Source organism: Pseudochaenichthys georgianus, chromosome 12 (genome assembly GCF_902827115.2).
Source record: "Pseudochaenichthys georgianus chromosome 12, fPseGeo1.2, whole genome shotgun sequence".
Classification (NCBI taxonomy): Eukaryota; Metazoa; Chordata; class Actinopteri; order Perciformes; family Channichthyidae; genus Pseudochaenichthys; species Pseudochaenichthys georgianus.
The window spans coordinates 10,203,211-10,230,957 of NC_047514.1; the positions used below are offsets into that span (position 1 = coordinate 10,203,211).

Sequence of the window (27,747 nt, forward strand, 5' to 3'; positions counted from 1 at the left end):
TATTTTTCACATTTATTGCACCACAAGAGTCCTGACTGGCACCAGGTGTTTACAGGATGCCTTATTTCAGGAAGCAGAACTTCTATGTGAGCTGTAGAGACTTCATCACGAGCGGGGGGTTCTTCGTATCCACCGGGGAATCCAGATCCTGGGGACAAGAATGAACCTTTAGTCTAAATCAAGTTTAAGTTCTAAAAAACAATCAAATGAAAATATTGGTTTATGTTTCTGGCTAGAGGTTTTGGGGACACATTTCTCTGGACTTAATTGAGTAGGTAACTATAAAAAAAAAAAACCGGCAGGTTTAGTATATACGTAAACCATATCAACGGTCCATAATCCAAAAATTAAAAATAATCTCTGCTTTTTATCCAAATTAATTTCCAGTCTGTGGCCTCAGGCTTTACCTCGCAGTCGGAGTCGTAGTGTTCATCATCTGGCAGAGCCATGTTGGCCATCAGAGTTTCCTTCTCTGAGGATCTGGTTCTGATAGTCACCCAGGTATTCCTCAGTTGTCTCCTGTTGAAATTTAAATCTCGATGTTAGTTTCTTCATAGATCAGATTTGCATCAAACTAAATCATTCTGAAGTAGTGTAGACCAGTATGAAGCAGTCCTTTGAATACCTTCTATTGTAAAGAAATCCAGCCGACATCAATGCAGCCAGGAGGCAGAAGACCCCCAGGATCATCCCCACATGGCTTTTCCCAGTTTCTGCCTCCTGACAGGACTCTCCCTTGTAACCGTCCTCACACTGGCAGCGGCCCGTTTCGCCCTCCGTGATGCAGCTGCCATGGCCGCTGCACAGCTGGAGATCACAGGACGTAGAGGACTTTTTTATTGAGGGGACAGAGTTCAGTTCGTCTTTGGGGAGAGGGCGGACGTTGCTGGATTTGCTCCCGGGAGATGCAGAGTTAGGGTTTGGACCTTAAGAGAAAATCAGGGATAGGGTTAGGTTGTGTTTTATCAATTGTTGGGTTATTAACGATGTGCATTAGACTCACAGTCCTGTTCATCAGACTGGTCAGGACAGTCCACGTGTCCGTCACAAAACTTGCTGATGCTGAAGCACTTGCTACCGTCGAAGCAGGACTCTTCTCCAGAGGGGCAGGCGGGCAGCGGGGTGCAGGAAGCACCGTAGAAACCCCGACCACATTTACACGTGTTGCCCCCGGGGTAGGGCAGGCACAGGTGGACACATCCGCTGTTGTTCTTGGAGCAGCCATTAGTTCCTGGAAAAATATTGGTAAACAGATGTAGACCATCATTGGGAGGACAATCAAATGTAAAGCTATTCACACATCAATTAAAACATGAGTAAAACAAATCAAGGCTGTCCTCCATTTAAAATCAATTAATCTCTTTTTAAATCAGAAGTTGTTTTCAGTTCCTGACAAATCTCCAAAGTATCAGTTTATTTTTTTTATAGGATCCTCTTTAACTTCCACTATGGTTGCGCTTCATCCTGAAGTTTATTTTTGGAATCAACACTGTTCAGGCAATTTACAAAATGTTTGTACATAATATACACAAAGGAAGGCCTCCTGCTGCGTGTAATTACATATTCTGCTTTGCCTCTGCAAGGAAGCGTTCAGTGCCTGGCTGAACACGTGAAACAAGGGTGTGTCGAAATTAGTGAATGGATAATTGTGAAAGAAGAATAATTTGGTCTCTGGATGTGTGCCAGTTTTTCTTACAATACTATTGTGCAAAGATCCATGTTGACACCATCTGAGAATTTTAATATTTAACGTCAAAGATTCGCAGTGATCGTAAACACAATACCGCTTTGATTATGACCCCAGCAGAAATTGTTAAGCAGAATTTGATATTTTCACACTAAATCAATAAAGACTGTCTTGTACGATTGGCCTCTTCAGTTATTCCCAAAGTATTTGCCTCGTCTGTCTCACTTTGATTCAGATGCTACTTTAGTTATGAAGTTGATTCATGTTAGTTATCCAAGCATTTTGTTAAACATCAGCAAGACTTTGCTGTGAAACCATATGTGTGCACATGTATGCTTTGACTGCAGGAGTGTGTGACAGTCGGGAGAATAAGCAAGAGGGAGTGTGATGAGATCGATTCATCGTGGCTCGTTCCCACAGCTTCCAGCGCCGTCTCTCTGCAGGGTCACATCACTCTTCAACTCAAACTGAGCCCAAGAGAACCTTTAAGAGAATCTTTTCACTCTGCCCGGAGTGTCCGATATCACACTGTCTGTGTGCTGCATTCAGGAACACAGCTGAGGTTAAAATAGAAGTCTGCAGATCGAGTAATTCCTGACTTTAAACTGATTTGGCATGCTTGCTTTTATCAATTAGTGTGCTGCATGTTTGTTAGCATGACAGGCATCATTGTAGTATGTGAATAGAATTTCAGTGTTGACGAGCCTCTTTCATATTTTCCCTGGCCCTACAGCTTCGGTCAGAATCTACACGTGATGCATGTCAGGATGGCATGTGGTAGTTAAATTGTAGCTGGTGAATCAGCTCAAGTGTTGTGCTATTTTCTAACTTAAATACTGGTACATGATCTTCAGCGAGGCTTAACAAATATGCTCTTAATCAGGATTATTATATGCTTGAGAGGATGGTGTTTATCTTTAGCACTTTAGTCTGTGTACAGCTCCATGATGTGCTGTACTACTAGCCAACACATTTCCTTTACTTATATACAGGAATACATTTTAGCAGTTGTACTTGTCTCCCGTCACAAGTAAGACACTGCACTCCAAATTAAATGCAAAACTGTATGTTAACCAAGATTTTGTATTTTTAGGTGTTTGTCCTTCTTTGGACTGTGTGATTTAAAAGACTTTATTTTAATAATAATTTAATTCTGTGTTTATTTGTGTCATGACCCCTGCTCCATAGTTTTCTACAGCTTGACATGCTCCCCCTGCCCTCTAGTGGCCAGTGAAGAGTATTCCAATGGTCTCACTTCTCGAAGAACACTTACCGTACTGACTGTCGTTGCTGTAAGCTTTCACTTCCACCAAACTGGTCTTTGTCTCAAACCACATTTGGTTGGGCTGGAGGCCGTCACTGAACCACAGTTTGGTCAAATCTACAGTTGGAAATAAGACCAAAAATTAGCAAAAATGTGGCATATAAACATACCGTTTTCTTTCTACAGGGCAGAATTAGAAGCTACTGGGGGAAGCGGGTAGTGAGGAAATGTGTGTTCTGAATATAAACATTTAAGTAACAGATCTGATCGAGGAGATGATGCTCGTGATTGTAAGTGGATGTTTAATGATGTAGAACGGTAGAGATTACTGAGAAGAGGTTGTTTAAATTATTCATCGTTACATTAGTCAGCTCCCTGAAGGCGATGAAGACAGAGGAGATGCAGGTGAAAGCTAAAATGTTCGGGAAATTAATTCTACGAGCAGGACTGATCATGTTATTAGAGCCCTAAACCTTCCACCCGGTGACACTATGGGAGCTTGAGTCTTAGGACGTTTTAAAAACGGTGTTGTCCACTTCCACCCTGCCCTTACCTTTGTCCTGGCTGACCCAGAAGAGGATGTTCTCAGTATACGTGAAGGAGATGAGCAGACCAGGCCCGGTGTTGTACTGTTTGTATCCTGTTCCATCCACTCTTATAGAGCTGATTATACCTTCCCCTGAAGAGAAAGAGTTGTTCAAATAAAAATATATGCAAGTCATCAAATATGTGCGGTGTCTTTAAACTCACCTGTGTCAGCCCAGTAGACCCTGTGTGGATCCTGATGGGAGAAGACCAGCGAGGTGGGGATGCTCGACCTGCTCCACAGCACCACTTTGTTACGGCCGTCCATCCAGGCGCAGTTCACCTCCGCCTGGCTCTTCCTATCTGCCACCACAAATGCTGTGTAGCAAAGTATTCCCGAGGGGGGGTGCAGGGCGATGGATGTGGTGTCCTGCGGGGATGAACAAAACCCAGGCTTAGTTTACAAGGGAATACAAATAATTGCAAAAACACAAGTGTATTAGGGCAAGCGAGGAAAGGAGATTAAAGACATGAGGAAATGTATACAGTGAATACATCAGTAAAGAGGGGACTCCGTACATATGATTGCTTCAAATGTCAAGGTACTTCACATTTACAGCATAAGACTGATTATTGAGAGATTAGCTCCAGTCCTTTCACTTGGTGTTGCGAGACTCGTGAAGTGTTGTACTATGCGCTCACGAGTCTTGTAAAATACCGTTCTTACATTTTAAAATGCATTGTGTAATCCTGGTAGTAATCCCCAGTTTAAAAAAAAAAGTAACTAATCTGATTATGTACTTTCTGTAACAGTAACAGATTAGTTTTAAAAATTCAAAAAAAGGTATCCCAATTGCATAACGCTGTTACATGTATTCCGTTCCGCAAGCCTGTTAGGGAGGAAGGAGTGAGTGAATATTGAGGTAAAAGAGATGTATGAGCGGTGAAGATCAGCCTATGTCACCTTCAGTGATCCTTGCAGCAGCGAGGTGGTGTAGGCATCTTTCCGGGAGGTCACATGAAGATCAGGCCTGGCGATGCTGCTCCAGTAGAGGTTAGAGGTCACCCAGTCCACTGCCAGAGCTGTGACCGCATCGTCCTTGTGTGATGGAGAAGTTTTCGGAATACATTTCACAAGTGAGTGACAAACTGACTTCAAGTTAAATAAATAAAAACAACTTTGGAGTTGCCATTTCCTTTGAATAGCTGATTATGCCTACCTCCAGCTTTAAGATTTGTCCTGTAGGAATCAGTCCCTGTCTCGACGTGGAGCCGCTCAGCTTCAGCACATCCACAGATCCCTGTCCTGCATCCGCCACAAACACAGAAAGCTCCTGGATGGACACGTCCAGTGCCGAGGCCTCAGTTACCCCGGGCAGGGCGAAGACTCTGCCGTTTGGCATCTTTTTCAGAGCAATACCCTCACGACGCATGGAATGTAAGTGGACCTGCAAGTGAGGGGAAGTTGATTAAAACGGGAACCAAAAAAGAGTGAGCAGGAGAACAAAAGAAGGATTCAATGTGTATTAATTCTAAGTGGAAAAAGTCTCCAAAATGCAAATCCCAGAAGTAGGAAGGAATAAAAGGCCCACAGGTCGTCTGGTCTTTTCCTCACCTGGTAGACTGTGGTGTGAGACAGAAGCATGATGAAGGTTGAATCCGCAGGCAGAGAGCAGGTCTTCTTGTCCTTGGAAAGGAGCAGCCCCTTTGGGCATCGGCACACTGCTGTAGGGGGGCCCGAGGGTCTCGTGGCCGGGGCCAGCAGGCAGAGGTGGGAGCAGTGACGCTGCTCGCAAGGACTGGATATGTCCGGCTGGGAAAGGGCGTGCATCAGCTGGGGAGAGAATTATAATAAGTGTCAATAGCTGGCAACTTCTTAGACATTAATGGTAACGGACATAAAATAAAACCATGTTGAAATTTCAATAATAAACACAGCGTTACAAGTTGAAGACTCACTTTGAGCCCAAATGGCTGCCCTGGTCTTTTCAGGAGAACCTTTTGATATTTGCCGGTGTTCTTATCAGCTGAGCGGATGGTTCTTCTTTTAGTGTCGGACCAGTAGACTCTGTCATTGAAGATGGCCACAGAGAAAGGACTTGGCGTTTCTTCCAACTGGAGGATCTAGTGAAAAAATAAAAGTACCGCCATCATCATTTGCGATCATGAAAGAAATCCTACAATGTTACATTTTTGCAGCCAATAAAGTATTTTTTCCATTTCTGAGGTTGTTTACCTTGACATTTTCTCCATCCAGAGAGGTGGAGCCGATGCAGCGCATCTTCTCGTCGGCCCAGTACACCCGGTTGTCCAGGAGGTCGTAAGCCAGACCGATTGGCCAGCTGAGGCCCTGGCTCACCACCACCTTCCTCTTTGATCCGTCCATCCCGGAGCGCTCGATCTGAGGGGTGCTGCCGATCTCAGACCAAAGCATCATCCTGAAAGAAGTATGCAATGATGAAAAATATGGGGTTGGGTTAAAATTTGGAATACATTTTTATAGTACAAGAGGAGTCTCTCCAGTTTTTTTTTTTTAAAGCAGGTTTTTGCAGCTTACCCTCGGTGTGGCAGCAGGACCAGTGAGCTGGGCTGCTCCAGGTCTTCTCCCAGCACCACCGTGTAGTCCTGGGATGTCACCGGGGTATCGCTCAGCTTCACAGCCAGAATCTGGCCCACCAGTCCATCCACCCAGTACAGGTTCTTACCAATCCAGTCCACAGCGATGGAGTCAGACTTTACTCCTATAGCAAGATTTTATTTAGCAAATAATGTTGCTGGGTGCTTTAAATCAAAACTCGTATATTCATTCCATTTGTTTAGACAGCCTTACCTTTGATGAGTGTCCCTTTGCTGTTTGAGTCTGTCATGTCAGACCAGCGGATGCTCTGGTAGTCGGGGCTCAGCCAGTAAACTCTCCGTTTAGCCCAGTGATAATCCAGAGAGAAGACGGGCCGGTTGGCCGAGGACAGAAGACGCAAGGTGCTGCTGTGGACTCCCTGCAGTAAGAGCTCGGACTGCACCGAGGCCAGAAGCAAAGGCTCGTCTAGAGATGCAAACATGACAGGTGAGTTCTCTATTCAGGAGTGAGTAGCAGAGGCCAATATAACGAAAGCACACATTGAAAAGCAAGGATCATGTGATAAAACAAACATGAAACATTTTCCCCAGGCATATCATTTCATTTTAATGTTACGATTATAAAATTACATGGCTTGATATAGACTGCATATCATGGGGAATGTTAATGGTTTGATTAATTATACTGACCAAATTGTTTCAAAGCAGTTACTTTAAAAAAATGTTTGGAACATTCTCTCAGACCTCGAATGTTTGAGTCAGCTTCTTAATGGCATTGCGTTCACATAAGAGACGGTACAGTACCTCTGGTCTTGCAGCTTTTGTTGTCAGGCTCCAGGTAGAAGCCAGGAAAGCAGCTACAGATGTAGGACCCCTGAGTGTTCAGGCAGGTGTGTTTGCACACGGCCTGCAGCACAGTATTGCACTCGTCAATCTCCACACAGTACAGAGCACTGGACTGTAGTCTGAAACCAGCAGCACAGTAACACCTCTGCAAAAATGAGGCGGAAAAGGGCATTAGAGAAGGGCACCATTCATTTGCAAATAGAGTCAAAATGATTCGTTTCAGATGCATTTGTCTGTACTGACCGGTCCGGTTGGGGTGCTGACACAGTACTCCTCACAGCGCGGAGCTGACAGGCTGGAGCAGTTGTGTTGAGCGCATCCCGCACCCTCGTCCGAGCGGTCGGCACAGTTGGTGAGGCCGTTACACACCAGGCTGGGGTCCACACACTCACCGCTGCCACACTGGAAAAGGGGAGAGGGGCACATTCTCTGGCTGCCTGTAAAAGGCAGATAAAGATACATTGTTCTTCAGAGTTCCTCTAAAATATATTTCATTAATGCAGGACTAAACATGGGCTATTTCGTCATCCTGCAAATTATTAGAGCATCCTTGTAAAACTTATTTTATCCAAAGAGTCCCTTACAATAAAAAAAGTCTGAAGCAGAAAATAAACTGTTCAAGGGCCTGGCATGGGAGAACATTTGAGGACAACATGCTCACATTTGTCCTCGTCCATGTCGTTGTGGCAGTCTGTCTCCCCGTCACACCTCCATGACAGAGGGATGCACTGACTGCTTTCTCCACACTGCCACTGGTACTCCCTGCACTTTGCCGGCGACATCACGCAGTTCTGGATGCAAATGATGAAACCCAAGTTTTACCCGCCGATTCCAAACACTCTAAAAAAACATCCTCATGCTCCAGTTCCTCACCTTCTCGTCTGATCCATCGTTGCAGTCTTCTTCGCCGTCACAGAGCCACTCTTTCTGCAGGCACTGGTGGCTGTTTGGGCATCTCAGCTGTGTGGGGCAGTGGGGGGGTCTCATGCAATGAGCCTCATCAGAACGATCGCTGCAGTCCGCGTATCCATCACACCTCAGGGCCTCGGACACACACTGACCACTGAGACAGCGGTACTGCTCTATGGGACAGGCCACAGAACCTGGAAAGATAAAGCAAATGTGTATTTTATTTTGAAGTTTGTTTTATATACAGCTTACTTGTAGTGAGTTTCTATATATTGATGTGACCTACCACACTTCTTTTCATCAGACCCATCGGTGCAGTCTCGCTCTCCGTCACACAGGAAGGTGTCCGGGATACAGCGAGTGTTGTTGTCACAGCGATGACGGCAGTCCTTGGTCTGACTTGAACAGTCCATTTCGTCAGATCGGTCTTGACAGTCGTTCTGCCCGTCACACACCTTCTCTGCTGGGATGCATCTGTTCCCGTGAGCACACCGGAACTCATCTGAGGAAGAGGAAAGAGACTCCTCAGAAATAATCCATGGCTTTGAGAGCACACATGATCAACTGATTGAAATGGCAAGTATCCAGTTCATACATTGTTTTAACAACTGGTAGTGTCCTGGAACATGGGTACATTTAGCCCTGTACTAAATAGACAGTCAATTTATAAAACTATTCAGGAGAGAGTGAAAAATGTATCAACAGTACAACTAAAGAGAATGTCATAAGTGTTGTCCACTGCCATGTGATGCAAAATATACCAGAAAATAAACTTTAAAATGTATGTTGTTACTCGACAATATTTGATTTGTTTTTAAAAAGGTGACTGTTCAGTTTAAAACATAAAAGTCACCATTTGATGCACTGTTAAATATTATGGCTTTTAGATAATTTGCCTCTATAATACCATGCGACACAATCATCGTCCCAAGTAAGCAGGTTGTGTCATTGCTTTAAGCCGATTTTCACTGGCACAATACACATAACAAACCTGCTTTGCACTTGGCGGCACACCCCTCTTCGTCTGATCCATCGATGCAGTCCCTCTCTCCGTCACACAGATGGCTGAACAGAACACAATCCAGGCCGTCTTTACATGGCTTGAAACCTGTGCGGCACTTCAACGGGGCGGATTTGGCACCGAGCGCATTGTTGGAGGCTAGGCACGGAAAAATAATATGAATTTAATGAGATGTGAAGACACACGGTACATATTTTGATAGCTGGGCAAAGAAAAAGTCAAGTTAGGAATTACCAAATTAAGTACAAGAATGTGAAATTAAGGGTTAGAGTGCACAATTTTTCTAGAGGGTAAATGGCGTGTTGATAGGTGGTCACTATGATGGCTGTTAGGTTGCTGAAAGTTAGGGAAGGTTTCTACTAGTTGGTGCCGCTATGATATTTGGTGCTTAGCGGTTGTGTTATGGGGAATCTTAGGTGGTGCTACTGTATGTTTTACACACATATCAAACATAAGGAAAATAGCAGTGTGTATTCTTCAACAACAATTGCAACTGCTGTGACTGAAATCAATGAAACTCGATTACAGGGAGCAATAGGATCTTCTGATTGGCACTGCATCTCATCCGAGCCGTCGGGACAGTGGGCGCGGCCGTCACACACTTCTGACTTAGGGAGGCACATCCTACGGTCGCTGCACATAAAGTCACCTGATGTTCAGGAAGACAAAAGGTGTCATTTTTAGGATCAGGGACGATAAAAAAAAGTGGCAACAAATGGCTACTTAAACCCCAAAGCACTTCCACCGTTTTCTTTGGAACTCTCATACAGCTGGTCCATGCCATTCATTAGTTGGATAGGTACACTTTTTTTTGTCGCTGGACTTACCTGGATTTTTGCATTGGCTTATACAGTTATTTTCATCAGATGCATCAGGGCAGTCTTTTTTTCCATCACACAGCTGGCTTTGAGAGATACACAGAGAGGAATCTGGACAGAGAACTGATGGAGTGACGCAAGAGGATGTGGAGGTGAGAACAGGAGATGCAGCAGTAACAGGGTCTGGAGAGGAGAAGACGCTAAGCATTAAACTCAAAAGGTTGTAGCAGACAGTCAGGACTTTTGGCTAGCTAACAGATCTAATAAAGAGTGAGATTAAGTAAAAATGTGGTAATATTTAATTTGTTATGAGATGTCATCACTTCCATTGCTTCGTTTTTTTAAATGTATAACACTAAATCAGAGCCATCAAACCTGTAATCGTGTTGTTATTTAGCAGCCGCATTATCACCAATTTCAATAACAGAATCTGCAGCCTTACCGCAGCCCGCCTCATCCGACCCATCCAGGCAGTCCTTCTCTCCATCGCACAGGAATGTGGTTGGGATGCATCGCTTGCCGCAGCGGTGCGCGCAGCTCTTGGTTTTGATCCAGCAGTCCCGCTCATCCGACTGATCCTGACACTGCGGCTTGCCATCACACACCTCGGCTGCAGGGATGCACATCTTCCCATGGGCGCACTGAAACTCACCTGGGGTTGAGTACAAAGAAAAATCATGACGATCTGAATTACATTACATACAGTTTCTTCAAAGTTCTCATTAACAGAACAATGTACAGGAAACTTTTATTTGTTTGACTTCAGTTTAGTGTGCAAGATTGCAGTTTCTCAGTGTATAGGGTACAGCAATTGCATTATATTTTGTTATCAGTAAACAGTTTTGAAAGAAAATGCATATAGTTCAAAAGTGTCAGCCATTTCTCCAAGCCACTTAACAACTTTAAAGTGAAATTACCTTGTTTGCATGTTTCTTGGCATCCCTGTTCATCAGATCCATCCATACAGTCTTTCTCTCCGTCACACACATGGCTGTACAAAACGCACTCTTTTCCGTCATCACAAGGCTTTGAGCCCAACCGGCACTTCAGGACATTTGTTCGAGCTACAGATGAAACTACGTTCTGGCAGTCGTCCTCATCGGAGCCGTCGTGACAGTGAGAGCGGCCGTCACAAACCAGACTCTGTGAGACGCAGCTCCTCCGGTCTTTGCAGCGGAAGTCAGCTGTGGAGGGGGAAATAAATAAAGTGGAATTGTGTACATTTTCTGATACTTAGAATTTTCAAAATAGGAATTGAGGTCAGAGAAATAGTTTGAAAGTAATTTGAATGTGTTAAAGTTAATGATGTAATGACTTACTCCTGTAATGACATCTTTTCACACAGTTCTCATCAGACCCATCAGGGCAGTCTTTCTTCCCATCACAAAACTGTGTCGGGCTGATGCATAAAGAGGAGCCTGGACACAGAGCTGAAGGGCTGCTGCAGGGGGGGTTGGTGGGGGGCTGAGTAAATGTCTCGACGAAGGGTGTGGGAGATTCATTGGAGCGGAGATTTTCTGCAAGAATGATAGTGGCAGAGCCCGTGATGTTGTAATATTGTTTTCAGACGTGTGCTCCTCCACAACGCACTTATCAGTATTACCTTTGTAAATGTTTTAATGAACACTCACCACATCCTTCTTCATCTGATCCGTCCCGGCAGTCTCTCTCTCCATCACAGACGTGGCTGAAGAGGACACACTCTGTCCCGTCTCCACACAGTTTGGTGCCGATGCGACACTTCAGGACGTTTGCTCCAGCTGCAGGAGGGGTAGCGTTCGGACAGTTGAGCTCATCTGAGCCGTCGTTGCATTGAGAGCGGCCGTCACAAACCAGACTCTGCGAGACGCAGCTCCTCCGGTCTTTGCAGCGGAAGTCAGCTGTGGAGGGGAAATAAATAGAAAAGTGGAATTGTGTAAAATTGTTCTGTATACTTACAATTTAAAAATAGGCATTGAGGTCAGAGAAAAATAGTTTGAAACTAATTTGAATGTGTTAAAGTTAATGACTTACTCCTGTAAGGACATCTTTTCACACAGTTCTCATCAGACCCATCAGGGCAGTCTTTCCTTCCATCACAAAACTGTGTTGGGCTGATGCATAAAGAGGAGCCTGGACACAGAGCTGAAGGGCTGCTGCAGGGGGGGTTGGTGGGGGCCTCAGTGAAGGGTGCCACAGGTGAAGGGGTGTCATTTAGCCGAACATTTTCTGCAGCAGTTGTAGGGGAAACCTCTAAGACATCTAAAGATTGAAAGGAGTTCCATTTTAAAAACGCATTCATTTAATCACAAGGTTTGAGATTTCTGGCAGTCACCATTTAAGCCAATGTCATCAATGCCCTTACTGAACTAGTCTGTTTGAAGCATTAAACAATTTGACTCATTAAGCTACGAGGAAAATATTTGAAATGCAGAAAATCGGAGAGTTTGTGCAGGTTAATCAAGCAGCTTAAAAAAATATTCCACTTGGAGAAAGCAACACGTTAAAACTCACCACATCCTTCTTCATCTGATCCGTCCTGGCAGTCTCTCTCTCCATCACAGACGTGGCTGAAGAGGACACACTCTGTCCCGTCTCCACACAGTTTGGTGCCGATGCGACACTTCAGGACGTTTGCTCCAGCTGCAGGAGGGGTAGCGTTCGGACAGTTGAGCTCATCTGAGCCGTCGTTGCAGTGAGAGCGGCCGTCACAAACCAGACTCTGCGAGACGCAGCTCCTCCGGTCTTTGCAGCGGACATCAGCTGTGGAGGGGGAAATAAATAGAAAAGTGGAATTGTTCTATATACTTACAATTTCAAAATAGGCATTGAGGTCAGAGAAATAGTTTGAAACTAATTTGAATGTGTTAAAGTTAATGACTTACTCCTGTAAGGACATCTTTTCACACAGTTCTCATCAGACCCATCAGGGCAGTCTTTCCTTCCATCACAAAACTGTGTTGGGCTGATGCATAAAGAGGAGCCTGGACACAGAGCTGAAGGGCTGCTGCAGGGGGGGTTGGTGGGGGGCTGAGTAAATGTCTCGACGAAGGGTGTGGGAGATTCATTGGAGCGGAGATTTTCTGCAAGAATGATAGTGGCAGAGCCCGTGATGTTGTAATATTGTTTTCACAACGCACTTATCAGTATTACCTTTGTAAATGTTTTAATGAACACTCACCACATCCTTCTTCATCTGATCCGTCCTGGCAGTCTCTCTCTCCATCACAGACGTGGCTGAAGAGGACACACTCTGTCCCGTCTCCACACAGTTTGGTGCCGATGCGACACTTCAGGACGTTTGCTCCAGCTGCAGGAGGGGTAGCGTTCGGACAGTTGAGCTCATCTGAGCCGTCGTTGCATTGAGAGCGGCCGTCACAAACCAGACTCTGCGAGATGCAGCTCCTCCGGTCTTTGCAGCGGACATCAGCTGTGGAGGGGAAATAAATAGAAAAGTGGAATTGTTCTGTATACTTAAAATTTAAAAATAGGCACTGAGGTCAGTGAAAAATTGTTGGAAACTAATTTGAATGTGTTAAAGTTAATGACTTACTCCTGTAAGGACATCTTTTCACACAGTTCTCATCAGACCCATCAGGGCAGTCTTTCCTTCCATCACAAAACTGTGTTGGGCTGATGCATAAAGAGGAGCCTGGACACAGAGCTGAAGGGCTGCTGCAGGGGGGGTTGGTGGGGGCCTCAGTGAAGGGTGCCACAGGTGAAGGGGTGTCATTTAGCCGAACATTTTCTGCAGCAGTTGTAGGGGGAACCTCTAAGACATCTAAAGATTGAAAGGAGTTCCATTTGAATAACGCATTCATTTAATCACAAGGTTTGAGATTTCTGGCAGTCACCATTTAAGCCAGTGGTTCTCAAAGTGGGGGGTGCAGAGGCATGCCAGGGGGGGCGCGAGAGACCAGGAGGAAAATTAAAAATATATGAAAAATTATTGATTCGAAAATAATATGATGCAGTGCAGTACAGTACCATTACGTCTGGGTCTCTGCGTTTCATTAAAGCTCGACTGTGTGTGTGTGTGTGTGTGTGTGTGTGTGTGTGTAACGAGCCATTTTGTGTGCGTGAGAGAGAGGGAGAGCGCACCGGTACTGGAGATCGTTGTTGTTAGCTTCTGGTGCTAGCGAGCTACGCTAACAGATATAAGGAGTTTTTTCAACAACAAAGTGGAGGAGAGTCCTCTGTCAGACTGAGAGGCTCAGGGAACTAAAGGACTCAGTTTTATCTCAGTGGGTCTCAAATGTTTTGGTCACCATTAATGTAAACAATTGTTTCCGAGGCACACGTTTATATGATCATTAGTTATAAAAAAAAAATAAGAGAATAAATTAAAAACAGGTATGAAATACTACATGACAGTAAAAAAAGAATAAAGTTTAAAAGGGTGATTTGTAAAATATCCATAAAGAAAAAGTAAATCTGTTAACAGTTCTGTTTCATATGGGTGTTGAGAGGTATCCATAAATCTCTTCATTTTGCTCTCAAAGTGCACCAGATTGATGCTTTTAACTTCAATATTTAAAAATAAATCTTCCCGGGAGAGCTTGCCCCCGGACCCCCCTATGTGAGGTCCACACACCACCTGTAAAAATAGCACTTTACCCCTGCTTACACCTACAGTATATGCCGTGAGCTGATTAAGGTTAAGATTAAGATTAAGATGGACTTTTATTAATCCCTCGTGGGGAAATTGTTTCTCTGCATTTGACCCATCCTAGTGTTAGGAGCAGTGGGCTGCCATTTTGAACGGCGCCCGGGGAGCTGTGTGGGGAACGGTGCCTTGCTCAGGGACACCTCGGTAGCACTTGGTCTTGCCGGGACTTGAACTGGTGACTTTCCAGTTGCCAAGCCAAGTCCCTATGGACTTCGCCACCACCGCCCCAATTATCGAGCCTTCATTTTGACAGTCGCGGGTAGGCCTACACTGTGTATATGCGTGGGGATTGTTGCAGTAGAACATTCCACTGTAGCGCCCGGTACATTAATGGGAAACCCTAAATGTTTGAGCACCCTCTATGAAACGTCAAGCTGTCCCACAGCACCCCCAAAATAAATCTCTGGCGCCGCCACTGAACCTGACCATTTGTGTTGCGGGGGGGGGGGGGGCCCCGACTTTTTTTTTTCTCCAAAGGGGGGGCCTGACAGAAAAAGTTTAAGAACCACTGATTTAAGCCAATGTCATCAATGCCCTTTCTGAACTAGTCTGTTTGAAGCATTCAACAATTTGACTCATTAAGCTACGAGGAAAATATTTGAAATGCAGAAAATCGGAGAGTTTGTGCAGGTTAATCAAGCAGCTTAAAAAATATTCCACTTGGAGAAAGCAACACGTTAAAACTCACCACATCCTTCTTCATCTGATCCGTCCTGGCAGTCTCTCTCTCCATCACAGACGTGGCTGAAGAGGACACACTCTGTCCTGTCTCCACACAGTTTGGTGCCGATGCGACACTTCAGGACGTTTGCTCCAGCTGCAGGAGGGGTAGCGTTCGGACAGTTGAGCTCATCTGAGCCGTCGTTGCATTGAGAGCGGCCGTCACAAACCAGACTCTGCGAGACGCAGCTCCTCCGGTCTTTGCAGCGGACATCAGCTGTGGAGGGGGAAATAAATAGAAAAGTGGAATTGTTCTATATACTTACAATTTCAAAATAGGCATTGAGGTCAGAGAAATAGTTTGAAACTAATTTGAATGTGTTAAAGTTAATGACTTACTCCTGTAAGGACATCTTTTCACACAGTTCTCATCAGACCCATCAGGGCAGTCTTTCCTTCCATCACAAAACTGTGTTGGGCTGATGCATAAAGAGGAGCCTGGACACAGAGCTGAAGGGCTGCTGCAGGGGGGGTTGGTGGGGGGCTGAGTAAATGTCTCGACGAAGGGTGTGGGAGATTCATTGGAGCGGAGATTTTCTGCAAGAATGATAGTGGCAGAGCCCGTGATGTTGTAATATTGTTTTCAGACGTGTGCTCCTCCACAACGCACTTATCAGTATTACCTTTGTAAATGTTTTAATGAACACTCACCACATCCTTCTTCATCTGTTCCATCCCGGCAGTCTCTCTCTCCATCACAGACGTGACTGAAGAGGACACACTCCGTCGCGTCTCCACACAGCTGTGAGCCCACGCGGCACTTCAGGACGTTCGCTTGAGGTGCAAGCAGAGATACGCTCCCACAGTTGAGCTCATCGGAGCCGTCGTGGCAGTGAGAGCGGCCGTCACAAACCAGACTCTTCGAGACGCAGCTGCGACGGTCTTTGCAACGGAAGTCAGCTGTGAAACACAAAAGGGAATTATATCAAATTTGATGTGCATACATCAAATATAAATATGAATGCATTTGTTGAAAACTCCGCTTTGAATGTAGACTTACTCCTGTAAGGACATCTTTTCACACAGTTCTCATCAGACCCATCAGGGCAGTCTTTCTTTCCATCACAAAACTGTGTCGGGCTGATGCACAAAGAGGAGCCTGGACACAGAGCTGAAGGGCTGCTGCAGGGGGGGTTGGTGGGGGGCTGAGTAAATGTCTCGACAGGTGGAGGTGATTGAATTGAGCGCACATTTTCTGGAACACTGGTAGAGACAGTGTTTGCAGCATCTAGAAGATCACACCAAGAGTGCGATGAGTATATGTATAAACCAACAGAAACGTTTGAAATTGTTATGCTGTGGTGCGTTTCTCTGCAAAGCACTTTTAAATGTATTACCTTTGTAAACCTTAGAATGAAAACTCACCACATCCTACTTCATCTGATCCGTCCCGGCAGTCTCTCTCTCCATCACAGACGTGACTGAAGAGGACACACTCTGTCGCGTCTCCACACAGCCGTGAGTCCATGCGGCACTTCAGGACGTTCGCTCGAGGTGCAAGCAGAGCTACACTCCCACAGTTGAGCTCATCGGAGCCGTCGTGGCAGTGAGAGCGGCCGTCACAAACCAGACTCTTTGAGATGCAGCTGCGACGGTCCTTGCAACGGAAGTCAGCTGTGGAAAGAAAACCATTTTAATAGACATACATTCTGACACATATCTCCGAGACTCAATTTTAAATGTAGACCTACTCCTGTAAGGACATCTTTTCACACAGTTCTCATCAGACCCATCAGGGCAGTCTTTCCTTCCATCACAAAACTGTGTTGGGCTGATGCATAAAGAGGAGCCTGGACACAGAGCTGAAGGGCTGCTGCAGGGGGGGTTGGTGGGGGGCTGAGTAAATGTCTCGACAGGTGGAGGTGATTGAATTGAGCGCACATTTTCTGGAACACTGGTAGAGACAGTGTTTGCAGCATCTAGAAGATAGATAAGAGTGATACGTTTCATCGCAAACCAACAGGAAAGTGTCAAAATGTTATGCTACTGTATAAGAAACAGCAAAGTGGGCTTTCTGCAAAGGACTTTTACATGCATTAAAGCTTAGAGTGAACACTCACCACATCCTACTTCATCCGATCCGTCCTGGCAGTCTCTCTCTCCATCACAGACGTGGCTGAAGAGGACACACTCTGTCCCGTCTCCACACAGTTTGGTGCCGATGCGACACTTCAGGACGTTTGCTCCAGCTGCAGGAGGGGTAGCGTTCGGACAGTTGAGCTCATCTGAGCCGTCGTTGCATTGAGAGCGGCCGTCACAAACCAGACTCTGCGAGACGCAGCTCCTCCGGTCTTTGCAGCGGAAGTCAGCTGTGGAGGGGAAATAAATAGAAAAGTGGAATTGTGTAAAATTGTTCTATATACTTACAATTTCAAAATAGGCACTGAGGTCAGTGAAAAATAGTTGGAAACTAATTTGCATGTGTTAAAGTTAATGACTTACTCCTGTAAGGACATCTTTTCACACAGTTCTCATCAGACCCATCAGGGCAGTCTTTCCTTCCATCACAAAACTGTGTTGGGCTGATGCATAAAGAGGAGCCTGGACACAGAGCTGAAGGGCTGCTGCAGGGGGGGTTGGTGGGGGCCTCAGTGAAGGGTGCCACAGGTGAAGGGGTGTCATTTAGCCGAACATTTTCTGCAGCAGTTGTAGGGGAAACCTCTAAGACATCTAAAGATTGAAAGGAGTTCCATTTTAAAAACGCATTCATTTAATCACAAGGTTTGTGATTTCTGCAGTCACCATTTAAGCCAATGTCATCAATGCCCTTTCTGAACTAGTCTGTTTGAAGCATTAAACAATTTGACTCATTAAGCTACGAGGAAAATATTTGAAATGCAGAAAATCGGCGAGTTCGTGCAGGTTAATCAAGCAGCTTAAAAAATATTCCACTTGGAGAAGGCAACACGTTAAAACTCACCACATCCTTCTTCATCTGTTCCGTCCCGGCAGTCTCTCTCTCCATCACAGACGTGACTGAAGAGGACACACTCCGTCGCGTCTCCACACAGCTGTGAGCCCACGCGGCACTTCAGGACGTTCGCTTGAGGTGCAAGCAGAGATACGCTCCCACAGTTGAGCTCATCGGAGCCGTCGTGGCAGTGAGAGCGGCCGTCACAAACCAGACTCTTCGAGACGCAGCTGCGACGGTCTTTGCAACGGAAGTCAGCTGTGAAACACAAAAGGGAATTATATCAAGTTTGATTTGCATACATCAAATATAAATATTAATGCATTTGTTGAAAACTCCGCTTTGAATGTAGACTTACTCCTGTAAGGACATCTTTTCACACAGTTCTCATCAGACCCATCAGGGCAGTCTTTCTTTCCATCACAAAACTGTGTCGGGCTGATGCACAAAGAGGAGCCTGGACACAGAGCTGAAGGGCTGCTGCAGGGGGGGTTGGTGGGGGGCTGAGTAAATGTCTCGACAGGTGGAGGTGATTGAATTGAGCGCACATTTTCTGGAACACTGGTAGAGACAGTGTTTGCAGCATCTAGAAGATCACACCAAGAGTGCGATGAGTATATATAAACCAACAGAAACGTTTGAAATTGTTATGCTGTGGTGCGTTTCTCTGCAAAGCACTTTTAAATGTATTACCTTTGTAATACCTTAGAATGAAAACTCACCACATCCTACTTCATCTGATCCGTCCCGGCAGTCTCTCTCTCCATCACAGACGTGACTGAAGAGGACACACTCTGTCGCATCCCCACACAGCTGTGAGCCGATACGACACTTCAGGACGTTTGCTCCAGCTGCAGGAGGGGTAGCGTTCGGACAGTTGAGCTCATCTGAGCCGTCGTTGCAGTGAGAGCGGCCGTCACAAACCAGATTCTGCGAGACGCAGCTCCGGCGGTCGTTGCAGCGGAAGTCGCCTGAACAGAAAACAAATTAAGCCCTCTTATGTTGCAGGACACATTCTAAACAAAGAAACATCCTGCAAACATTGTCAAACAGGGAAATATATAAATAAGCAAACTCCTTACTTCTAGAGGGACACCTTTTCACACATTTCTTTTCATCAAAGCCATCAGGACAGTCTTTGAGCCCGTTGCAGAACTGACTCGGAGAAATGCAGAGCTGAACAGCAGAATTGGGACAGAGCACAGCGGGGCTGCTGCAGGCCGGCGCGACTGGAGCAGGAGGTTTGAGTGGTTCTGAGAATATCCAATTAGTTAAATTAAATAAAGGGATATTTCATATAAACAAAAACAGAATGCATCAAACTGCATATTTCAGATAACATCCTAGGAAACTCACCACATCCCCGTTCATCAGATCCGTCCCGACAGTCCTTCTCCCCGTCACACACGTGGCTGTGTAAAACACACTCAGTCCCGTCTTCACACGGCTTGGAGCCCGTGCGGCACTTCAGAGTGTTGAACAGAGCTCCAACTGTAGCTACGGTCGGACAGTTGACCTCGTCTGAGCCATCACGACAATGAGAACGACCGTCACAGACGAGAACCCTGGGGACACAACTTCTACTGTCCTTGCACTTGAAATCTCCTAAGATTGGAAATGGAGGCAGAAAAGAAAGGGTTGTATATTGAAAGAGGTGCTTTGCCATTTTCAAGAAACAATAAAAAGTTATATAGATCAATGTTTATTAATATAGCGCAATATCAAATGTTACATTTGTCTCAGTAGTCTTCACAGTTTGTACAGAATATCAGTATGACAATACGACACCCTCTGTCCTTAGACCCTCACATCGTACAAGGAAAAACTTCCGGAGAAAACCCACAGTTTAAAGGGAACATGGGAGAAACCTCAGGGAGAGCAACAGAGGAGGGATCCCTCTCCCAGGACGGCCAGGCGTGCAATAGATGCCGTGATAGATACTTCACCTTTAGATGGGCATGTGGTTACACAACCATCCTCGTCCTCTCCATCAGGGCAGTCCTTTTTCCCGTCACACAGTTGGGCTTGTGAGATGCAGATTGATGTGTGCCGGCACAGCACATAGGGTTCAGCGCAAACTGGAGAATCTGGCACTAATAATTGGAATATGAAAAAAATGAGGAGGTAAGTCAGGGTAAAAATCTGTCGCTTTCATACACATGTTCTCTGGCTGTAAACTGGTCGTTTGCACTTGTGAGTCACTACAAGCTAAAAAACTAACTGTAAACAAACTGACATTTTTTGCATTTCTTCTTTAAAAACATTAACTTGTTCTGACCTGGGCGGACGTCCTTCAGTGCAAGGATGACACTGAGCACACGCCCTCTCACAGTCATGTCCTGGATGGCGCTCCCGTCACGCCGGTCCCACAGAGTCAGGACATTATCCGAATAGGACAGCAGGAAGGGCTCAAAGGCAGATATGACTGAGCCGGAAATGTTCCATCTCCTGCCAGCTTTGTGGCTTTTCGCCTGCAGCAAACTCATCGTGGTCAAACCTGTAAGAAGGGGAAACCAAAACTGTTTTGCAACTTAATGAAAGACCTTGAACACAGTCATCTCTTATTGTTGCAGCACAAAATCACATGTACTTTTGTATTGCTTTAAGCTAAGTGTTGAGACACAGCTGGTGAAACATTTGACTTCAGACAGACCTGCCCTTTTTGAGTTCCAGAGCAGGCTATTAGCCCTGAGGTCGAAGGCGATGTTCCCCTGGACTTCATCTGCTAACTGCAGCAGCTCTTTGGCACTTCCTCCCGCCATGCTCATGGTGAGGATTCGGTCTTCCTCCAACCAGATGATGCCCCCCCTCAGCCAGTCCAGATACAGGTCTCTGATCTTCTTGGTCGTACGGTACAGCTGCAGGTTCCGGCTGTCGGCTGTGGAGGTGCCGATGCTGTTTTGGTCACATGACACCCAATAGAGGTTCCCTTTCCTCTGGTCTATTCTAATCAAACAAACTAAAGAGAAAAATAAGTGAGTCAATGGAAAGTGTACAGAAAGCTGTAAGAAGACAAAGTAGACAATTGTTCATGGCAAATACTTTAATTCACTACAAAGTATAACTTAAAGACTTATTTTCATTGACAATTATTTAAACTACAGATCAAGTTGGAACAAGGAAATTGGTGCTGTTAATGAACGCTAAAGGACTAAAAAAATGCTTTATCTAAATGCATTAATGCTATTAATTGTTTTCGATTGACAGGGATTAGTGATAATTAGTTGCTCCTAGTACTAGGATGCGTTAAATGCAGAGAACACATTTCACTGTGTGCTCTGCATGTGTGACCATTAAAGAGGGGTTCATCCCTCCCATTCTATAACATAAAATACCTTGTCTGCATGAAAAACTTGAAACTCATAGCATTACCTGGCAGAGGTGTTGGGACCACCTCAGTTTTGACCTGGGTCAGACTGGTGCGTTGGATATGGCCGGTTTGGTTGGCCCAGTAGAGCCAGTCTCTGTACCAGTCCAGGTCAAAGGACCGGATCCCGTCGCCAGTGCTTAACAGCTGGGTTTGATAATAGGCTCTCCCTCTGATCTCCAGCAGGTTGATGTCCATGTTGGTGGCATAAACAAACCTTGGGTCTGTGGCAGAAAAAAAATTGTTTTAAATTCCCCTTGTGCTTATTACTACTTAGAGACGGACCAGAGAAAACGGATTGGATAAAACATTTTTTTTTTTTTTACCCGTCTTCAACCAAAAATAGGCAGAGATCCAAAGTTGTGTTAAACTTACATTGACATGTCTCATCAGGCAACAGCATTTTGGCGTTCGGACAAGCACAGGTGAATCCCACCGGGTTACTTTTAGTTAGCTGGCAGAGCTGACACAGAGTATTTGCACATGCAGTAGAACCTGAATGATGTAAAAAAGAAAAACAGGACATTTTGAAATAGATGTCATTTAAAACCGATCAAGTATAAATCAATCAACAATACTCGGGACAAAACATACAAATATGACAACTGTATTGTTTGTCTTGAAACAAAAATGAATCCAACATGGTGCCTAAGAAGAGCATAAACTAAAGTCATAGCCAATTCAGAGAAATAAATACTCCAATCAACAAGTATATTGCATTAGAATTAAATATCTTGTTTCCATAAGTACCTTGAGGCTGCTGTAGCTCATGGTAAACGGCTAGTGTCGGCAGTGCCGCTTTCAAAAGAAATGTCTTCTGGTTTGGCTGCGTCTGTGGGACCTGCCACAGTCCTCTGTCATCGACCCAGTAGAAGGAGCTCTCAAACACAGCGAGGCCGAGAGCCGCCCTCCTGCTGAACAGGCCTGTGAAGGAGAGGTGGCCGGTCCCGTCCATCTTCACCGTCTCTATGGACTGAATGAAACGAGTTATTGTTCACTGCATGTTAAGCATAAACATCAAATGGTTTACAAAATTATTCTGTAGTGATAAACAAACTTTGTTTTAAAAAGAATGGTATTATAATCTCTTCTCATCATGAATGAGTATACAGGGCCGCCCTTCCCTACACGCCGATCACGCAGACTGCGTGGGGCCTCACCTCGGGGAGGGGGCCTCACCTCCCAGAGGGGGCATCATCTTGCGGAGGAAGCCTCAACTGAGTGCACCTTTATGCGGAGCAATTAGTGTAAGCGCGGCACAGTTTCCCCGCTGCGAGGCTCCGCCTTCATTTAAATTGTATTATATTCAGCCATTTCAGTTTCCTGCTATTTTGCATGCTCAGTATCATAACTCTGTACATCTAAAACATTACAATGCATTTAAACTCCACCACTGTGTATGTCCATTTCTCACCTTCTTAACATGCTGCTGTGACAAAAAATAAATAAAATAAATCCTAAATTGGGATCAATAACATACATCTAATCTCATCTCACCTTCTTGAAGTTGCTGATCCAGTACAGTCTCCTGGCAGCAACGTCTGCAGTGAGGCTGTGGGCCGCCTGAGCAGTGAGCACCGCCAGAGTGTTTCTATCAGACCCGTCCATCCACGACGTCTCTATCGTCACTCTGTCCCCCGGGCCAGAACTGAACCAGAACATCAGGCTGCGTGGCAGAGCAGAGAATTTAAACAAGCACGGTCAGTGTATTATCATATGTGTTGGTTAATTTACCATGGCTGGATTTTAAAGTTTGCTGTGAGTATAGGGTTCAACAACTCATTCCAATACTTCTCCTGCAACAGTTTACTCAATTATCCATATTGAATACTGTATAAAAGCAGATTTACCAATCCACTGAGACCAGGGTTATCACTAAATAATATTTAAATATGTCAAATAATATTATGCTTCATCCTATGTAGCAGATAGAGAGAATTAAAGTAGCATGCCTCTCCACAGGTATGAGCACCAAATCTGATGGTTTGTTGCGTTTGCTCAGCAGTGTAGTGAAACTTCTCCCGTCAGCTGACTGCATGTAGATTGACTCCGTCTTCTGATTGGACCAGAACAGGTTTCCATTCAACCAATCGCAAGCTAGACCCGAGATTCCAGGCTCACCTGTTAATGAATAAATCAGACTTCTAAGACATTTTTGTTTAGAAATGCCACTCTTACCTTCTACAGTCAGGGTTGAGATTTAAATGCAGAGAAAGTTACAGTTGGGGGGTTTTCAGGACTTTAAAAAAACAATACAAATTCAGACCACAAAAAGGGGGGAAAAACCCATTGTTGAATCGGTCAAAAGTTGTGAAAACACATCGTTTCAACTCTATTGGATTTTCAAAAGAAAAAGATGCAAAAAAAATGTACATTATGTGTTAAAGCCAAGCTAACCAGTGTAGTGAACATCTACCTAGTTAACATTACCATTTTCTCTTGACTCAGTAACTTCATACAACATATATAAAATACATGTCACTATTCTAATTCAAAACCAGCTGTTATTGCCATAATACCTCTAAAGACAAAAAAAAAAAAGAAGAGCAACCACATCTTGGACCAACTCACCATTAAATGTTGTCCAGCTCTGCCGTCCATCACTTTTGTAAATGCTGCCACGGATGTCGGCCCAGTAGTACGAGCCTCGGGAAACATCGAAAGTCAAAGCCACTGGGGCAGGAACTGGAGTATGGATAACTTTAAACTGTTGAGACGTCACATTGAACAGCCCCATAGAGCTCCTCTGCACCATCAGCAGTCTGATAGCGTTACCTGGACACATGTATAGATTCAGTTAGTGGGAATATTTGGATTGTAGTAAGTTTCACCTCCTGCTCATTAAACATCCATCAACTACTAAGGTGAGGGATAACTTTACTGCCTATATTCAGACAGAAAAAATAACCCTGATGCAAAAGCAATATTTCACAATTGCATCATCCTTTTCTTAACATTTGAGGAGACATCCCGGTAAAACCAGCTCAACTGCTTGCATCTGAAGTCTTGTTTGATCCTTTTGAGCGTATGATAGCTTTTGTTATTCGTAAATGCTCAGGCACATCAAAGAGACCTATTAGCACGTCAATTATCTTTTAACCAAGTTCAGTTCATGATGCTTCTCGTTTGATCTTTTCCAGAGGATGAAACTAGGTTAAACTAGGTTAATCACATAACACAATTAGGCTGATGACTAGCTCAGTAACACTTAGCAGCTTGGTACTTGCTGGCTGGTTGATGTGTATGGTCTTGTGTGATCTCTGGCTCTAGAAAAGGCTTAGTTGGCACCAAAGGATGAAGGGCCATGCGAGGGTATAATGATTGTATGCAGATTTAGATTTGTACAAACAAGGAAAAGCTTTGCCTCCTTACCTGTAGCTAAACATGCAGTGCCTCCATTTAGCTTGAATCCTTCTCTGCACTGGCAATAGTATGAGCCGACAGTGTTAACGCAGTGATGCATACAGGGGGCGAAGGGGGGGGCACATTCATCCAAATCTGAGGAAGAAAAGAGGGTTATAGCTTGAAATACATGAAGTATCAAACCATATCTCGCAACAGATTATTACAAATCTGCAAAAAGACACTTCTTAAAACATTCCAGTATGCAAAGAAAGGGGTTAAGGGACCAAGGATGTACTGCAAAAGGCAGGTTCCTACATGTATATTTTCAGTTCGCTTTTTGTTTATTTAAAGCCAAACGCACCTTCACAGACTGCTCCATTGGAAGAGAGCTTATATCCAGCGGGACAGGTACATAAAGCTCCCCAAGGCTCATCGACACACACGTGGCTGCAGCCGCCGTTGTTCTTAGAGCAAATACGACCTGCAGGAGCATGTCAGAAACATTATGTTGCCATTGATTACCAACAGTTGAGTGGTTTGTATTTGCCATCATTGGAAGACCTCCTTGTTCAAGTCAATTTGTCTCAAACCTACCACAGGTTATGGGCTCATCACTGGCGTCCGAGCAGTGAAACGTCCCATCACAACGCTTGTCTGAACTCAGACACGTCCCATCAGGACACCGTATGTCATCCTCACCACACAGTACTGTAAGGGAACAGACCATCAATACTTCAACATTGAACTCTTGCTCATATCTAGCCTGAGTTAGGGGCCCATTTGGTTGTGTTTGACATCTTTTGACACTATTAACACATGCTTTTCACACATGATAGCCATTTGCTGCATCCGTCTTCTTTGATCAGCATGTTCCGCACACTAACTTTACCGATTGTGTAGTGATCACATAGCAAAACTGTTCAATTTGTGGGTGAACTGACTCCATAGTGCCCTACTTTCCCACAGTCTGACATGTTGGGAAGGTAGGCAATCAATGTGGATGCATTATAAGATTAAAATCCTCCATATGGCTCACCACAGTCCTCCTCATCAGAATTGTCCTGGCAGTCATTCAGTCCATTGCAGCGCAGCTCTTTGGGGATACAGATGTGGTTTCGACAGGTCCAGTCAGAGTCCATGCAGCCCTGTGTCGCTGCACAGTTCTCCTCATCAGAGCCGGTGGGGCACTGCTTTGTACCGTCACAGCGAGCTGCGGCGGCAACGCAGCCGACAGAGTCAACACAAGGGAACTGTCCGGGGGGGCATTCAGGAGAGCCAGAAATGGCTAGAGGGGGGGAAATAGTTTCTCTTTCAGTCTACCAGCATTTTATCTTTAGGTACAAAAGTTTTCCACATTATTTCATCCGTTTGATGTAGATTTATTTCGTACTTACTGAAACATTACTTCTTATTATGAAGCATATTTGAAATAAAAACAGATTTAGCTATTCTGGTGAGCCTATTAAAATATCTGCCTGTGTTAACCATTTCAGACTCCTAAACAAATTATGAAAAATAATAAAGCAATCATCCAATTTGAATAATGTATTATTGTAAAGAACAGTTGTTTTGCACAGGAATAAGGCTAGTGTATCTACCATTGCAATCCATTTCATCAGATCCATCTAGACAGTCTCCACTTCCATCACATCGCCAGATATCCGGGATACAGTTTCCATCGTCACACCGCCACTGTTCTGGTCTGCATCCCAACAGTTGTCCTATAAACATTCAAGAAGTAGGCTTAGGAAATATTTCTGGCTTTCACTGGAGTTTGCCAGTAATTCACTGGATGAATTGTGCAATGGATCGAAATTTAGACCCCCCCCTTTTCAGATCAGGATTTAAAAACATTAAGCCAAATTCGAACTGAATTGTAAATGATTGGTGAATTGCTTTTACAATGACTTAATGTGGGCAACAAAAGCCACTGGCAAACTCACACCAAGTCAGTATTTCAGTAAAGGAAAAACCGAGGAGGTCTAAACTCGGCACAAAAGGTCGATTGAGCAAACAGAAGCACAAATATAATGCGGACTGCTTTCACATCTTCAAATTGATGTTAAAGGAAAGTTAGCCAAAACAGCATGGGTATATTTTTGATAAATATAACTACCTATTTTCACCAACTCATACATTGTTTTTACCCAAACGTTACACAAAAAAGGAAAAGAAACAGAGGAACGTTTGTATTATAAAAACGAATGAACAAAACAGAGTAACTAGCATTCCAAACAAATATGTTATCTCTGAACGCATGGGGTGCAGAAATGTACGCAAAATTGCCTTGTTCGTGTTTAGGCTGACATTGAAGAACTTGTGGAAACGTGCTTGAGTGTTAATTGACATGTACTGTAGGCCAACAAACTCGCTTAATAGCAACATTTGATAGGTATAATGCCTTAAACGAATATAATGTTTCTTACCTTGGGAAATGCTCAGAATTGCCAGGAGAATTGAGCAAATTAAGTGTCGAAAGTCCATGTTGGCCCACGCGGCTCGTCGCGAGAAACAGCCTCACCTGAGAGGAAATGCTTGAATCAGCCTCACCTGCTGCATGTGCGCTTCCGATACTTCCGTTTACACACAACTAAATACGTTTTCGGCTATAAAATATTTACCATAAAAACACATATAATCAACACAAGTCATTGATTGACTTTGACTTTGTGGTTATTTAAGCCGGTTTGGAAATGTATATATATGTTTGTTCATTTATTGAAAATGTTGCCGTAGGCTATTCCCAACAAGCACAAGTAGTATTAATTAAGTAAATAAAGGTAATTTCGCTAAAACGACATGCGATAACTTCGAAGGAATTTTCTCCACACACCTCAGATTTGGTAGGCTAATTAAAGTTTGGACAGTTAGAGTTTAGATAATTTAGCAGGTAAATCTGTTTAATGTGTTCATTTGAAAGAGAGCGAGCTGTTCATGTGCTGCCTTTTGTCCAATGGCTTACTACTTCCAGTGATGTGAGTGTTGGAAAGGTTTAGCGTGTTTACACTAAAAACGATTTTAAAATAATCAAAGCATTGTACTTAGCATAAAGTCCCCTTGACCAACGATGGGCAACGATCAGATATAAAGTGTCTGAAGTCACTATCCT

General features: G+C 44.4%; 1 protein-coding gene across 1 annotated transcript; it reads right to left on the bottom strand.

The window, feature by feature from the left end:
- Positions 1–27,190, bottom strand: LOC117456411 (low-density lipoprotein receptor-related protein 1B). Its single transcript, XM_034096285.2, has 59 exons — positions 27,065–27,190; positions 26,237–26,359; positions 25,675–25,923; positions 25,233–25,346; positions 25,000–25,119; positions 24,666–24,791; positions 23,865–24,068; positions 23,246–23,414; positions 22,791–22,959; positions 22,044–22,266; positions 21,669–21,788; positions 21,299–21,517; positions 20,580–20,885; positions 20,205–20,423; positions 19,873–20,019; positions 19,283–19,531; positions 19,009–19,179; positions 18,649–18,897; positions 18,285–18,512; positions 17,936–18,184; positions 17,458–17,685; positions 17,076–17,324; positions 16,707–16,934; positions 16,381–16,629; positions 16,016–16,243; positions 15,667–15,915; positions 15,355–15,552; positions 14,984–15,232; positions 13,180–13,407; positions 12,808–13,056; positions 12,512–12,709; positions 12,141–12,389; positions 11,661–11,888; positions 11,279–11,527; positions 10,967–11,164; positions 10,565–10,831; positions 10,090–10,299; positions 9,657–9,830; positions 9,356–9,478; positions 8,800–8,967; positions 8,095–8,310; positions 7,773–8,002; positions 7,561–7,690; positions 7,143–7,336; positions 6,858–7,044; positions 6,307–6,519; positions 6,034–6,217; positions 5,713–5,914; positions 5,436–5,600; positions 5,092–5,310; positions 4,697–4,924; positions 4,441–4,575; positions 3,702–3,906; positions 3,505–3,630; positions 2,961–3,068; positions 1,004–1,231; positions 626–926; positions 408–519; positions 1–148 (listed from the first exon to the last, which is right to left on the bottom strand). The coding sequence occupies exons 1-59, from the start codon at positions 27,120–27,122 to the stop codon at positions 83–85; spliced, it is 11,580 nt and encodes a 3,859-aa protein (XP_033952176.1). The 5' UTR covers positions 27,123–27,190; the 3' UTR covers positions 1–82.
- Between the last annotated feature and the right edge of the window lie 557 nt (positions 27,191–27,747).